This window comes from Belonocnema kinseyi, chromosome 3, assembly GCF_010883055.1.
Source record: "Belonocnema kinseyi isolate 2016_QV_RU_SX_M_011 chromosome 3, B_treatae_v1, whole genome shotgun sequence".
NCBI lineage: Eukaryota > Metazoa > Arthropoda > Insecta > Hymenoptera > Cynipidae > Belonocnema > Belonocnema kinseyi.
In genome coordinates this window covers 67,873,031-67,889,174 of record NC_046659.1, presented here as the reverse complement: position 1 = coordinate 67,889,174, position 16,144 = coordinate 67,873,031, and the positions used below count along the sequence as shown (strand labels likewise).

Here is a 16,144-nt window from a genome sequence, read left to right as displayed (position 1 = left end):
TTTACGAAGATGTTAGCAAAATAGGACAAAAATGAACTGAATCCCATACATTTGGTCCCTTATTTTCCCCTCAGCAATATACGAAGTGAAGTTAGCTGTTTAATTAAGTGAAAATACCTAATAGGCTTTTATCTTATCAGTTTGAATGTTCCCGCCGCTATATTTGAAACATTACAATGTTCACGAAACTCCCAATGTTTCATGAAACTTTTCATCAGGCTAAAGTTTCATGCAAATTTACATCCCTACTCATCGCTAAAAACAAATTTCTGTTTTTATTTACAATTGTATTTACCTTATCTTTCATGTATGACACTTGCCAGTGCAAGATTAGATATCTAAGATACCTTTAAACTTCCGCGGAAAATCTAGTGGAAATTTGTTCGAACGGCCAGGCATCAATTTCGATGCAGACGGTCACGACTTAGTTTGTACATCCCGGATTTGGTGGTTTGAATGTCATATAGTAGGTTTTGACTAACCTAACATTTGGGTATTACATCACGCCAAGTACTAGTTTTATTCCAAGACTATTTAGTCGCTCGTAAATGGGAGGAAATAAAAAGTTAGATAATTATTATTATAACTTACCTGCTTATTAACATCTGTTTCACTCATATAACGACCGGCAAAATAATCTTGACAGGTGACTTACAGAATGAACCTGTGTCGCTCAAATTTGTTGCAACTCTATTCAACACCGATTTCGGTGTACATTGGTGGATCGGCGATTTTCTGTGTTCTATATGCGTCTCGTACTGTTTGACCCAATCCTAAAATGAGGCTAAGCTGCAAGTGTGGGGGAAAATAAATCACCCTGAACTTTATTTAAAAAAATTAATTATCTCTTTTTCTGACTGATAAACTTTATCATAAGCGATTGTTTTATTTTTCATAAATGTGAAAATTTATTTTAAATGTTTTATAGTGCAGCTTCGTTAGTCATAAAGTATAAAAGGTTCATTCGTATAATATTTTCAGTTTAGAAAGTTTGGTTTGATTGTGTCTAAAAACTCGTTAAACACTTGGCTTTGTAGAAGTTTCTGAAAATGTATGCATGCTATAAAATCATTATATGGAAAAATATCATATATGAAAAAGTAAACGAACTACAAAGGAACGATTTATTTTAGTTCATTCATAATCTCATATCGAAGTACTACACAAACGTATAATAAGTCTGCACAAATTCACTGTTTAAAAATCAAAAATATGTGAATTTTCTTGGTGAATATAAAAACGCTTGAAATTTCATTAAAGTCCCTTGATACATTTGGAAATATTTCGCAATCCATTAAAATCTTTACTACCTGTAAAAATCCGTATAAATCTCCCGAAATCTTTTAAACACTTGGTGGACCCCTGAGTGAGAGACTTAGCCGGATATTGTGGGAAAAGTCGCTCACTTTAAGGAATGATAAAGAGTTGTTTATGAATCAAATTTATATTTGTGCTTGATATTATGAAAGAGGGTCAGGAAAAGGAAATGTATGTGAGTAATCTATACATAATTTAAATGTCTTTTGGACCTTATCATACAAAACTGAAAAAATGTACAGCTTAGCTCCATTTTGTAGTACATGCGTCCTAAACTATAAGATAAGAGAGATTTATGTGTAAACATATTCGATCAACGTTAACTGAAACTAAAATCTTGCATAAATAAAAAAATAAATAACATAAATTTAGCACTGATTATCACTGTATAAATTTAACATCAACTGAAATTCTGAGATTTTACGAATTTAAAGAATTTCCAGTTTTATCTCATAAAATCAAGCAAAGCAAATAATTTTTTAACATTAAAAATTGGATTTTGAACGAATGCCCAGAGAAGAGAAAACTTGCGCTTAGACTAAAAAAATGTCTTCCGCCATTTTTCTCGGAACCAAATGACATTTCCGGATTCAGCTTTTCACGCTTCAATTCATCACTGATGCATTTTAAAAGTATGTTTTTATTTTTATTCTGAATGAAAAATTTGATTTCTGAGAACGATCTTTATTTCTCCTAAAACATAGTCAAAATATTAGGTATGTGCTCTTGGAGTGCTACCTTTGAACTGAGACCTTTTTAATTTGGGGACGTGCATGAGTCACAAGGCTCATTTATCCAACGATTTTTACCCCCACCCCTCCATATTTGCCTCATTTTTATAAATATTCCTGTAGTTGTTTGTCATTGTGTAACACTAGACTTAACCCCCCCCCCCCCAGTGTTTTATCGGAAGCCCCTTGGGATGAGAATGTAAAGATACACTGAAACTTGGATATAATCAAACCAGGTTTACGTCGTTCGTAAAATTGACGTATTCGGTGATTTCATGATGAGATGAGGCGCGAGTTCGAAAGAGAGACGGTGATTAGTCAAGCGTGGCAAATAGGATGAGGGCATTATAATCTTTAAAATTTTGCAAATCTTTGGACATGCCTTTAAAATATTTAAGAATCTCTTAACATTTTTGAAATCCATTAATATCTCCTAATTCTAGTGAACAAATTCTCTGAAATTTCATTAAAATATTATAATATCCAGTTTAATTTCATCAAATCTGAAATTAGTTAAAATCTCGAAAATCTGATAAATTCCCGTGAAATCCGATAAAATTCTTTAAAAATCCTTTGACCTAAAAAAACTTTAGAAATGTTGAGTGATTTTATGGGTAATAGCAATTAAAAAAAAGAAGTGAAAAACCTTATTTTTGTTTGGTATACAGAATGGTATAAGAAAAATCCACATACACTGGAACTTGGATTTAAAACTTGATTCAGCCATAGCTTGCAGTGGCATTTAACATAAATTTAGACAATTCAAACATAAGCAGTTAGGGTCGCATGAGCCATTTATGCTGGATATGGAGGCATGCTAACAGCTCTCGCAACTAACGTGCCAAAGGTTACCGCCCTTATGCTGTTTGTCACACATGACTGAGCACCGCCTCTTTTTCGGCCCCGCGGCTTCACTATTATAATGTCTTATTGTAAAATGAACCAACTTTAACGTTACCGTCAAAGTAATTCGATCCCATTTATCTTTCAGGTTATCTCAGGGATATACCAGGGATATCCGACGGGTTGTCCCTGGGAGATCCCTGAGATATCCCTGGATCAGCCTAGAAGAGAAATGGATCGAATGGGTTGTCCCGGTAAATCCTTTTTTTGTGAAGATATATATTATAATTTTGGATGCATGCATTTCCTATGAGTTTGTTATTTTAAAAATATCACACAACAGCATCGATTTACACCTTTCCTCCTCTCACGTAAAGGATCGTAACGTTTCCCCTAAACCCCTCCACCCAAAAGTTGTTCTTAATTAATGGATGGTTCTTCATAGTTTCGGTCAGATGTCCGTCCATCCATGGAGTGAAAGGAGGGAATAAGAAAGTGAGGAAGGGGGTAGGGAGGAGAAGTACAGGAGGTGGAAGAAGGGGAGGTAAGATATGGGCAGTTAAGTGAGGAGAGGAGAGAGAAAGCGAGAGAAAGTAAAGAGTAGGGGTGTAGTTGGGGGGAGGAGTGAGGAGGTAAAGTAGGACAAATGAGAGGGGCAGGGCAGGGAAAGTATGGTAAAGGGAGGGAGAAAGGGGAAGAAACATAATGCGGTGGGGGTAAGTATGGGAGGGAAAGTAGGGAGGGAGAGACTTGAACGACTTAATTAAAATTTTAATAAGCTACAAAACTCTTTTTTTGTAAACGCACGACGCCTTCTTTGACTTCTTTTCAAACTTGTTAGAATTAGCCTATAATACTTTGGAATTCCTTAGAAATATGCGGAAAGGAAAAATACAAATCCGGCAAAATATGCCGGAAGGGAAAATTAAAATCCGGCATCTTTTGAAGTTTTGCCGACAAGTCACACTCGACCTAAGAATAAATGAAAAAGCTGAGATTGATGAAAGGCAGCTCGTGGCTCGCAAAGTGCGTGGACCCGATTAGAAGGATGGGATGAGAGTGTTGCTTCCTGGACACCAAGTATGTTACGTATTGATCGTTCTTTACTTGTTGCGCAGAGCAAACTCCGGCCCAAGCCAGCAGTGTCCTATGCTTGCGCAGAACTCCATTCTCTATGGACAGATGTAATTAACGTCCGAATTCAAACAAGGGAAAAGGAGTTTCCATACTCTGCAGAGAGACCGCTGACCATCGAATTTGCAAAAAAAAACGTAATCCGGCAAATTGTTTCCGCTTCGATGGACTGACTTTTTCCCAGGCTGCACTGAATCATTTATTGTTCAGAACGCGCCGTTTATTTGAACGAGTGAAATACTCGAAACGCGTCGCGTTGTCGAAGGAATTCGTTCTTTTGTTTTAGACTTGTTCAAAGTTAATTCTCGCGCTATTGAAACTTCAAATGGGTTCATTCTATCTGCTCTGAAAAGAGTCCATTTACAATGAATAAGAAGAACTTAGTCAACGTACAGGAAATTGTGGTTGAAAACCGCCAGGCTTAAAAAATGTCCTGAAAATTGATAAGAAAAAAGTCAGCTTTTGTAATCCTGGTTATTTGTTTCTGTCAGTTGCTTAAATTGGCAACAGGGTTAACTAGATTTACGTCAGTTGATGAAGAATATAGGTAAAATTGTCGATTTTTCTGCATTTTATAAATTCAACAAACCTTTAAAAGTTTGTTCAGCCGAGTTCCATTGAATAATCTTGAAACTTACAGAAAATCCAGGTTAATAAGGATTTTATGAAGTGATGACATTCTCGCTTCCCAAAATTTAAACCGCTTTTTCTCTTAAATTTCTTCCTATATACAAACATTAAGTAACAAATGTATCTCTATCGCACCAAATAGCGAAAAGATATCTAAGAAAAATAGAATCATATTTCATTTTTTAAAAAAACCATTTATTTAATCAATTTTCACGCTTTATAAGAAAAATATGTTCCATTTCTACAATGCTAAACTTTTTTAGGTGAAGGTTACTTAGTGCGAAAGCTGCGTTTACGTACTTAAAGATGCACATAACTTTTATTTAGGGCCATTTTTCGGACCTCGAAAGTGGCTAGCATGAAGGGGAAAACGAAAAAATAGAACGCACAGAAAATCCTATAAGGGCTCGTTTAAAAACTGCATCACGCTGTTTAAAAACTTTTTTATCCCTACCTCGTCATTGAAACAAATCTTCATAGAAAGTTACACATGGTAAACTTTTTTCTCCAATTTTTGTTTTAGGAACACCTAAAATAAAAACTCATAATAGCCCGCTCCGCTTTTGTTTGTTCACGCTCGAGTGCTTACCTGAGTGACAACCGCAGACGCCGTGGCATCCGCGCAACTCCTGTTATACCTACCTGCGGCGAGGCATCAATTATCGGAAGGGCTATAGAAGGGAGGGCAATCTAAGAGTTTCACTGTATAATGAATTTTCAACAAAATAGTTCAATTTTCAACCAAAAAAGATTGATTCCTTACCAAAACAGATAAATTTTCAACCAAGAAAGATTTTTTATTTAAGAAAGAAAAAATGTTAACCAAATGGTTGAATTTTCAAACAAAAAGGCAATTTCTCTATAAAAGAGTTAAATTATCTACCTGCAAATATAAATTTTTAGCCGTAAGTTTAATTTTCAACCAAAAAGATAATTTTCAATAAGACAGTTCAATTTTCTACCCGAAAAAATTAATTCTGGGCCAAAAAGTTAATTTTCAACAAAACAATTGAATCTTAAAGCCAAGGGACAACTTTTCTATCAGAAAGTTGAATTTAAAAAATTAATTAATTTTTAATCAACTAGTTTAATTCTAGAGAATGTACTTCAACTTTTAACCAAAAATGATTGGTTCTTAATGAATAATGTAATAGAGGAATTTTTTATACGAATAAAAAAAATAAACAAAAAGAACTCAACAAAATAGTTGAATCTGCAACCAATAAAATATACTTCTAAAATATTAGTGCTACATTCAACCAATTAGTTGAATTATCAATCACTAAAATTTATTTTCTGCAAAAAACAAAACCAAATTTACAACAAAAAAACCCATAAACTTTCAACCATATAGTTTAATTTTCAACCAAAAGAGATGAATATTTAAGGAAAAATATAATTACAGACTTTTTAATAAAAAGGATAAACTTTTAATAAAAAATAATTGAATTTTCTAATCCAATTCTATTAATTCAATTCGAATTCATGCGAAAAATGGAATCAAACGGAGAAAAAGGGGAAGTTTCTTGAAAACAAGCTAAAAGGAGTAATTCTTTAAGAAAGTGATAAAAAAGGATGTTGTGGAAAGAGTTTAAAGTGTATACCGAGGGGCTTTACTTGCCAAATAAAATCACCAATTTTCAATTTTACACGCATCCAAATAAATTGTTATTCACATTATAGTTTCCCATGCATCAGATTACATTATGCGTGAGCCCCCTCCCTTTAAATGTCAAAAATCTCAACAAAAAAAGTCTCCCTCCCGAATGTATGGCATAAATTACAAACAACCCTTAAGTGAGTAATTTTTTAATTTCTCAAACTTTTATGATTGGTATTTATTGTTTACAACGCGAATAAATAAATATATAAATTTGCACTATTATGTTTTTAGGTCACTGTCAATCCATCCATGAATTTTGCGTTTTCATTTGACCCTATTTACCCATTTAACACCAAACAATATTTTGACTACTACGCTTTAAAACGTAACTTAAAAGCATTCATATTTTAAATTCTGAACGCCTCTTTTGAAAATTTGAAAAGTTGTTGGTTCAGCTTACAATTTCTGAAGGTTGAAATTTGAGCCTATTTATTTGATTTTATCTTGTTTCAGAAATCGGAGGCCTATTGAAGGACAATAATTCACGCCAGGATAAATTGCATTCACGCCTTTCCGCTTCGAATGCTAAGGAGGAAGTCCCTGAATGTTATTCAGTGTTATTCACCCCCAGGCAACAAAAGGCGACGAAAGAGCTGCATCTAAGAATAGTCGACCGACGGCTTTCCGAGCCACCAGACTGTGATGGAATCCTTCACTCAGTTGTGGAAAATAAATAAAAAATAAAAAGTGTGGCTGAAAAAAATAATAAATAGTCCGAACATGAAATAATTGAGTTTTTAAACAAATATAGTAGCTGATTTTAAAGATTTAATAAATAAAGTGTATACTGGATCAATTCGAAACGACATATTAATTAAGACGATCCACAAATTGACTATAAATAAATAAAACCTACACGGAGAGACGTTGGATATTAACATTTCTTTTATCGCATATCCGTAATTCAAATAAAGTGTTCGAATTTACGGATAATCGAGGTTCGGTTAGAAAAAGTCGAATAGTGACTGTGAAAATGCAGACTAATATCTTTGATTAGAATAAATCGTACAGTATTACTAAATCGCTGTATTAAATTTTGTAATGAATTCGAATAACGAAAATTAGTATAGTGCTTTGAAAGAAATGAAACAGAATGTTGAACATTTCGTTACGAACGCCTTGCAATCTTTCTAAACCACTATACGAAAAATGGGGGTCACTTGATGTTGTGTTTCACGCTGGCGCATGGCAAAAAGAAAGCCGGAGAGAAGTGTACGAACGCACACTATTGCATGGACATCATTCACTTCTTAATATATGTGTGTATACGCTCGGATGGTCGCTCGCTGGCTACAGTGGGTTTGTTTACGAAGATTTAACTAATACCTATACGCATATATAAACCTATATTATATCTATAAATCGCACGCATTCCGCTGATACTCTTGATTCTTCCGGTCCTTATACACTAAACGAGAGAAACGTATCACTACTTGTGAGAAACTTATAGTACTAGGTCAAAAATTACAGGTGCTCCAGACTTAATTAACTATTTATTACACACATCCACCCATCCACCCACCCACACACACACATATATATTGAAAATACATTTAGAGATTTCGGAATCTTTCAAATGCTATGAAATTGTTGAATGAAAAAGTACTGTCGCGTAGCTTATAAATGTAGTCTTATTTAAATTTCTATTTTTGTATATTTTCTATGTTTAAATTTCATTTACTATGTTTTGAGACCTAAAATGCTATTTGGAAGAACATCTGCTTAAGTTTTATCTGTTTGTGAGGCCCGTCCTTAGTATACAAACTGCTAGATTCAAAAAGAGAAATTTGGGTTTCAAAATTTATTGTTATAAGTCTTGGGCATAGCTATCGTAACACGCTTTCTCTTAAGCCCTTTATTGCGGGGCTCCTCTAAACGGGACAAATTCTAATCTCTTCTAGGTAAAAATGTGCAAATCAGACAAATTCAAGGTAGAGATTGACCGTAAGTAGGCGTAAACGACGTTTCCCACTTCTAGTTATTTTTGTCCAATAGGGAGTGCTATCCCTTCCAAGGGTATTTTGTAAGTGCATTCTGCACCTTCGATCTCTAAAAATTCTCAGGGAATATCAGTTGTCTTCTCACTCGCGCTGTATACACTTTAAACAAATAAATTATGGTAGACAAAATATTGTCTCTTCTTTTCTTTTCAACACATCAAAATTAAGGATAATATCAGCAGTTGATATTATCTTCCAGCAAATATTTGACACTTGTTCCTTATATTTGTCACCTATTTTACATGGTCCTTCGAGTCGGATTAAGAGTGTAACAGTGTAGTGAGATACATAATTTTCATGAATCAATTCATGATTAAGCAACTAATAAACGTTTAAAATTTCTAGGGACAGTGACTGTTCAAATCAGTATTTTGCTTTGGAAAACGGTAAAGCAACAGTGAACAGTGACTTAAAATTTCTAGAGACAGTGACTGTTCGAATCAGTGTTTTGCTTTGAAAAACGATAAAGCAACAGTGAACAGTGACTTAAAATTTCTAGAAACAGTGACTTCAAATCAGTGTTTTGCTTTGAAAAACGATAAAGCAACAGTGAACAGTGACCTAAAATTTCTAGAGACAGTGAATGTTCAAATCAGTGTTTTGCTTTGAAAAACGATAAAGCGACAGTGAACGGTGACTTAAAATTTCTGGAAACCGTGTCTGTTTAAATCAGTGTGTTGCTTTGGCAAACGATATAGCAACAGTGAACAGTGACTGTACCAATTTTATCATCTATTTGAAAACGGAAAAAATAGATTTTCCTCAACAATCCATTCAGAACGAGTCTCAAGGAAGCAACCTTTACCTCCAGAGAGACAGCCGTCCAAAGAATTCAATACCAGCAAAGTTCAAACAGTAAGGTAGGCTCGTTAAAATCATCATCAATACATATTCCATTTCACCCAATTAATCCTCTTATCCTTCTTTCCGAAAATGACGAGCGTAGAAATAAAAAGTTTACATCAGAGACGGTGAAACCAAAAAGCGCAATTGAAAATATTTCGTAATTTTTTAGAAGAATATAAAAAACAAGAACCTGATTTAATTAAACTAAATGTTAGAGTTGATAAGTTAAAACAAATCTTTGTCGATTTTGAGAAAGTTTCGGACGAACTTGAAATTTTAGAAGAAGACCGGGATCACGCGACAGAGAGATTTGAAATCGAGGAAATTTACCGTGATTTAATAACTGAATCAAAACATTTAGCTAAACAGGCTCCTCACAGTTCCCCCGAAGTTGAAAATGAATCTCATGGCACACATGGAGAAACGTCCCGTAGCACAGTAATGAAACGACGTATCAAGTTACCGGAAGCTTCTCTCCCAAAATTTATCGGTAAATATGAAGACTGGCTATCCTTTAAAGATGCCTTTACTTTAATGATCCACAATCAATCTGATTTTAATAACATTGAAAAATTACAATATTTAAAATCTGCAGTAACTAGAGAAGCTGAAAATAAAATAAAACACATTTCAATCACAGACGGTAACTATGATCGTGCGTGGAACTTACTGCAAAGCGCATTTTCTGACAAACGTTTAATTATATCAAGACACTTGAGCCTTCTATTGCGACTTCCTGTTCAAGAAAAGGAATCCGCAGAAGGTTTGAGACGTTTAGCTGATGAAGCTCAGCAGCACTTAGAATCCCTAAAAACTTAAGAAGTTCACTTAAATGAGGAAATTGTCGTGCAAATTTTGGAAGAAAAACTTCACAAATTAACGGCGGAGAAATGGGAGGAAATATTAAAACGCGATACCCTCCCAAAATTAGAGGAAATGTTTGAATTTTTATATAAGGTAGCATCTAGACTTTCGAAACGCGATAGAGATAAGGTAGAACATATACTTCAGACTTCTGCTTCAATAAAACCGTCACCGCAGTCTAATAACAAAACTAATTCTCGGAGAACGACGAGACAAGCATTTCTTTCGAAAACCGGTAAATCATGTCCAATTTGTATCGAAAACCAACATCCCGTATGCAGATGCGAAAAATTCTGCAGTTTGTCAATATCCCGTCGCATTCAAGCAGCAAGGGATGCCTCTCTATGCCTGAACTGTTTAAGAATGCACGGAGACAAGTCGTGTAATTTCACAAAATGTCCGGTCTGTGAGGAACCTCACAATGCCTTGCTTCATATGCCGCAAGAGCAAATTACGCGAAACGATTGAAAATTAACCACGGCAGGTACAGGACAAAATAATTTTTCATTGACACTTAAAGCACCAGCTTCCCAATTAATGACTAGTGCAATTGTAAACGTTTATAGCAATGATCATAAATTAATACGCGGACGTGCTTTACTTGACACTTGTTCCTCTGCCAACTTTGTTACAGAAAAATTCCCAAACAAACTTGGATTAGCAAAAAAGAAATGTTCCATTCCTGAAGGAGCAATGAACGATTTATCTACTGTAACAAAACATGTAGTCAAATTAAAAATTCGTTCAATGCATAATTCTTTTGAAAAAACTCTTACTTGTTTGACAGTTCCAGAAATTTCCAATCTGGTTCCTAACGAAATACTTTCACGCGAGAAATTGCGAATACCCGCAAATGTACCGTTAGCCGATCCACAATTTAATGTACCTGCACCTGTTGATTTATTAATAGGAGCAGGCCCCACTTTATCCATGTTTTACATAGGGCAGATCGATCTTTCTACTTGCGGAGAAGATTTATGCGTTCAAAAAACACGTTTGGGTTGGATAATTGGTGGAACTCCGGGTAGTTCGAAAATGCATAATAATCTAGTAAATTGTCAGATAACTGAGTTACAAGATAGTGTTAACCGATTTTGGGAAATTGAAGAAGGGCAACCTCAAAATCACTTCTCAGCTGAAGAACTAGAATGCGATAAGCACTTTCAGCAATATATTACGCGCAATAAATCGGGTCGTTACATCGTAGCTCTGCCGTTTAAAAACAATAAAGAAGCATTAGGTGAATCGCAGTCTAAGGCATTAAAATGTTTAAAATCATTATTTTACAAATTCACAAAAAATCCTAATTTAGAAGTCAAATACAGACAGGTCTTAGACGAATATGTAACATTAAATCACATGACCGAAATCACCGACGGCATTGATGGAGACGGTTTTTATTTACCCCATCACGCGGTAATTAAGGAAAACAGCTTATCTACTAAGCTACGCGTAGTTTTCAACGGGTCTGCTAAAACAAATACCGGCCTGTCACTTAATGACAAACTTATGGTAGGGCCTACTATTCAAAGCGATATAGTCTCCCTAATCCTCAAATTTCGCTTGCATAATTATGTTATAACAGCTGATATTGAGAAGATGTACAGACAAATTCACGTACGACCAGAAGATCGAAAGTATCAACGCATTCTTTGGGGGACGTGAATAATATTAAAACTTTTGAATTAAATACAGTCACGTTTGGCCTAGCTTCTGCGCCTTTCTTAGCGATACGTTGTTTACAACAACTCGCTGAAGATGAAGGACATAGATTTCCCAGAGCATCACGCGTGTTAACTAAAGATATGTACGTTGACAATTTACTCTCTGGCGCTACTACGATTGAAGGAGCATTAGAAATTAGGAATGAAATCACTGAATTACTAAAACTCGGTGGTTTCGTACTTTGACAGTGAGGATCAAACGATTCACAGATCTTACGCGACTTAGATGAGGAAAATATAATTCCCAATTGTCAATTAGATGCTTGTCATTTAGACAAACAAGAATCCATGAAAACCTTAGGCACTATCTGGAATGCACAAAACGATTGCATAACGTACATCGTCAAGCCAGTAGCTGCAAAATTAATAAAATCTAAACGAAAAATTCTGTCCGAAATTGCAAAAATCTTTAATCCTTTAGGTCTACTAGGGCCAATCATTTTATACGCAAAACGAATCATGCAAAGACTTTGGCAATTCAAATTAGACTGGGATGAATCAGTTCCTAACAGCGTGTTTACCGCTTGGGTGGAATTCTGTGACCAACTTCCAGTTATCAATAACGTGTCCGTCGAAAGAAAAGCCTTAATTAATGACGCACTTCTCAAGTGAGTGTGGCTACGGAGCATGTATTTATTTAAGATCAATGGATTCTACCGGAAACATAAGCGCCGCGTTATTTTATGCGAAATCGCGTGCAGCACCATTGAAAACAGTTTCTCTGCCACGACTCGAGTTGTGTGGAGCTCAACTTCTTGCTAAGCTCATTAAACAAACCATTGCCATCACGGGAATTTCTTTCGAGAAAGTAGTATTGTGGTCAGATTCCACTATTACGCTACATTGGATTCACACTTCCCCACATTTGCTAAAGACATTTGAAGCAAATCGTGTTGCTGATATTCAAAATCAATCCAATCCAAGTGAATGGCTTCACATTCGTTCAGAAGATAATCCAGCCGATGCATTATCACGAGGTCAGCTTCCGAATGAATTTGTGAAAAACGCACAATGGTTCAATGGACCACAGTGGCTTTGTCAGGCGTAAAACGAACTGTCCGAATCTTGAGCTAAGTACGTTAAGCGACGTGCCGGGAATGAAAAAAGTTTCATGTTTTGTTACCGACGGCATAAATGACGATCTTTTACTAAAGTACTCTTCTTATGAAACATTGAACCGAGTGATCGCATATTGCATGCGTTTTAAATTACAAAAACGACATCAGGGTCCTTTAACGGTCAAAGAATTGGAAAATGCAGAAAAAACAATAATCAAATTAATTCAAAATATCGAGTTTACTGCCGAAATCTCAAATTTTAAAAAAGGAAAGGAAATTCATCCTAAAAGTAAATTACTCTCACTTACCCCTTTTCTTGATAATGATGACAATCTTCGCGTAGGAGAGAGATTAGAAAAATCCGATCTTGCATACTCACAGAAACATCCAATTCTTCTCCCTTGATCCCATTATGTAACAAGCTTAATTATCGATTATTATCACAAGCAAAATCATCACTCAGGTATTCAGACCACACTTTACGCATTGCGACGTAACTTCTGGTTACCTGATGGACGGAATCAAATACGAAAAATAATTCGAAAATGCATAAGATGCTTTCGCGCAAATCCGTCGGTACCGAAATATACGATGGGAAATTTACCAAGTGTTAGATCAATTCCAGCCCGACCATTCTCCAATGTAGGGGTCGACTACTGCGGACCTTTTTACATTAAAGAGAAAAAATTTCGAAACCGTACGCGTGTGAAGGTCTATGTAGCCGTATTTGTTTGTCTCGTCGTTAAAGCCGTTCATCTTGAAGTAGTTAGCGATATGACGAGTGACGGGTTCATTGCAGCATTAAAACGATTAATTGCTCGACGAGGTAAACCCTCAAATATCTACTCTGACAATGGGAAAAATTTTATAGGAGCACACAATGAGCTGCGAGAAATATATGTTTTTTAAAATTCGGAAGCTCATCAACAAAGATGTCAACATTTTTCAACAAATGAAGCCACAACATGGCACTTTATTCCTCCTCTTTCTCCTCACTTCGGGGGTATCTGGGAATCAGCAGTTACATGTTTTAAGCATCATTTTAAACGAGTAGTTTCCGACCAATTGTTTACTTTTGAAGAATTTAATACGTTCTTCATAGAAGTTGAAGGAATCCTAAACTCACGCCCCCTTACTCCTATGTCCAGCGACCTTAATGACCTTACCGTCCTTACACCGGGACATTTTTTAATTGGTGATACATTAACGACTTTACCTGAGGTAAACTTTACTGACACTTCAAACAACAGACTATCCAGCTGCAACATATCCAGAAAATTCGTCAACATTTCTGGACCAGGTGGTCTAAAGAATATTTGAATGAATTGAATATTCGCCACAAATGGAAGGCAGGTCAACATGGGATCAAGGAGGGAACAATTGTCCTTCTAAAAGAAGAAAATTTACCACTATAGCAGTGGGTATTGGCACGTGTAATCAAAACACATCCTGGAAATGATGATGTTATTAGAACAGTCACTGTAAAGACTGCAAACAACGAATTTAAGCGAAATGTAAAAAAATTATCTCCATTACCTATAATCGATAACGAAAAGTGTGAAACATGTTAATTGTATTGAATGTTGATCGCTATTCTCTCAAGGGGGGGAGTATGTCGCGTCGGTTATAAATGTAGTCTTATTGAAATTTCTATTTTTGTATATTTTCTATGTTTAAATTTCATTTACTATGTTTTGAGACCTAAAATGCTATTTGGAAGAACATCTACTTAAGTTTTATCTGTTTATGAGGCCCGTCCTTAGTATACAAACTGCTAGATTCAAAAAGAGGAATTTGGGTTTCAAAATTTATTGTTATAAGTCTTGGGCATAGCTATCGTAACACGTTTTCTCTTAAGCCCTTTATTGCGGGGCTCCTCTAAACGGGACAAATTCTAATGTCTTCTAGGTAAAAATGTGTAAACCAGACAAATTGAAGGTAGAGATTGACCGTAAGTAGGCGTAAACGACGTTTCCCACTTCTAGTTATTTTTGTCCAATAGGGAGTGCTATCCCTTCCAAGGGTATTTTGTAAGTGCATTCTGCACCTTCGATCTCTCAAAAATTCTCAGGGAATATCAGTTGTCTTCTCACCCGCGCTGTATACACTTTAAACAAATAAATTATGGTAGACAAAATATCGTCTCTTCTTTTCTTTTCAACACGTCAAAATTAAGGATGATATCAGCAGTTGATATTATCTTCCAGCAAATATTTGACACTTGTTCCTTATATTTGTCACCTATTTTACAAGTACATTTTCTGATTTGCTATTTTTTTAAGCATAAAAAAATTAATTTTTTTGAAAACCCACACACGAGATAAACAAGAAATTAAAAGACGAAAGTTGTGATGAGAATTTTCCCACGCCGCAGACGGATTTTATTTTATTTTTTTACTCTCTATTATTATGTTTTTCACGATTAAAAGAGATTAATTTCACGATTAATTCAAGAGCGATTCTTAACAAATTTATACATCTTTTTCAAATCGACAATTTCTGTCTTCTCGTCTTTTTCCGTATTTTGCATGTGCTTGAAGTTTCCAATCATCATTAGGATAAATTGTTCGTCTTTTTGAATACTGTATATATCCGTACAGAGAATGTTTGAATCTTAAAAAAAAGTTGTCTCAAAAATGTTTCCAATGCGCTCACTTTATGATTTTTTATCCAAAATGGCTGGCTAAAGAACTTGACCTTTAGTTTAAGACACTCAAAAATATACCAAAGGCCAAGACAAGCTGTAAACTCTTTCGAAAGTTATCGTGCTAACAAACTAAGCATCTACAGACTAACAGACAGAATAATTAAAAAAATATATTTTTATGTATTAAGCGACAGTTCTGGAGTTTCGGGTTTTTTATTTTATAAAATGTAAAAGTAATAATTAGCTCATTTGGGAAAGAATCACGGTAATTTATACTAATAATCGGTATATTCTTTATATATTTAATATGTTGAAAGATATCAATACAAATATTAAAAAATATAATGCTTAGAATTATCTCAGGGCCTCTACTCAAATTCTGTAAAAAAATTCCCTGACAATTCTAGGATGTTGCCAGGTATCTATAGGTTTTTCCATGCTATAATTTTCGTGAATAATGAGCCACTTAAGTATTAAATGTAACATTTTTTAAAGCAATTATGACCCTATATCCCTTAAAAAGTAATACATAATACTAAAAAAAACTTCCGTTATCTATTTGTAAATGGTTAAATGGTAGTTAACTAAGTTTATTCTTTAATTGGAAGAGGAAATTTTTTATATTTACGATTTCTATTTTGTTTGAAGAAAGAATTTTTCATTTTCGTTTTTCTTTTAATTAGGAGA

General features: G+C 34.9%; 2 protein-coding genes across 2 annotated transcripts in view; one reads left to right on the top strand and one right to left on the bottom strand.

The window, feature by feature from the left end:
* The window catches only part of LOC117169380 (discoidin domain-containing receptor 2-like), a 294,163-nt gene that overhangs the window by 66,793 nt on the left and 211,226 nt on the right, over nucleotides 1–16,144 (bottom strand). The gene's annotated exons all lie outside the window — the stretch shown is intronic.
* On the top strand, nucleotides 10,566–11,693 carry LOC117169865. The gene has a single exon (XM_033356373.1). The coding sequence runs from the start codon at nucleotides 10,566–10,568 to the stop codon at nucleotides 11,691–11,693; it is 1,128 nt and encodes a 375-aa protein (XP_033212264.1).

Coding starts and splice junctions, on each gene's coding strand:
- LOC117169865 (XM_033356373.1), top strand. CDS start 10,566: ATGACTAGTGCAATTGTAAACGTTTATAGCAATGATCATAAATTAATA.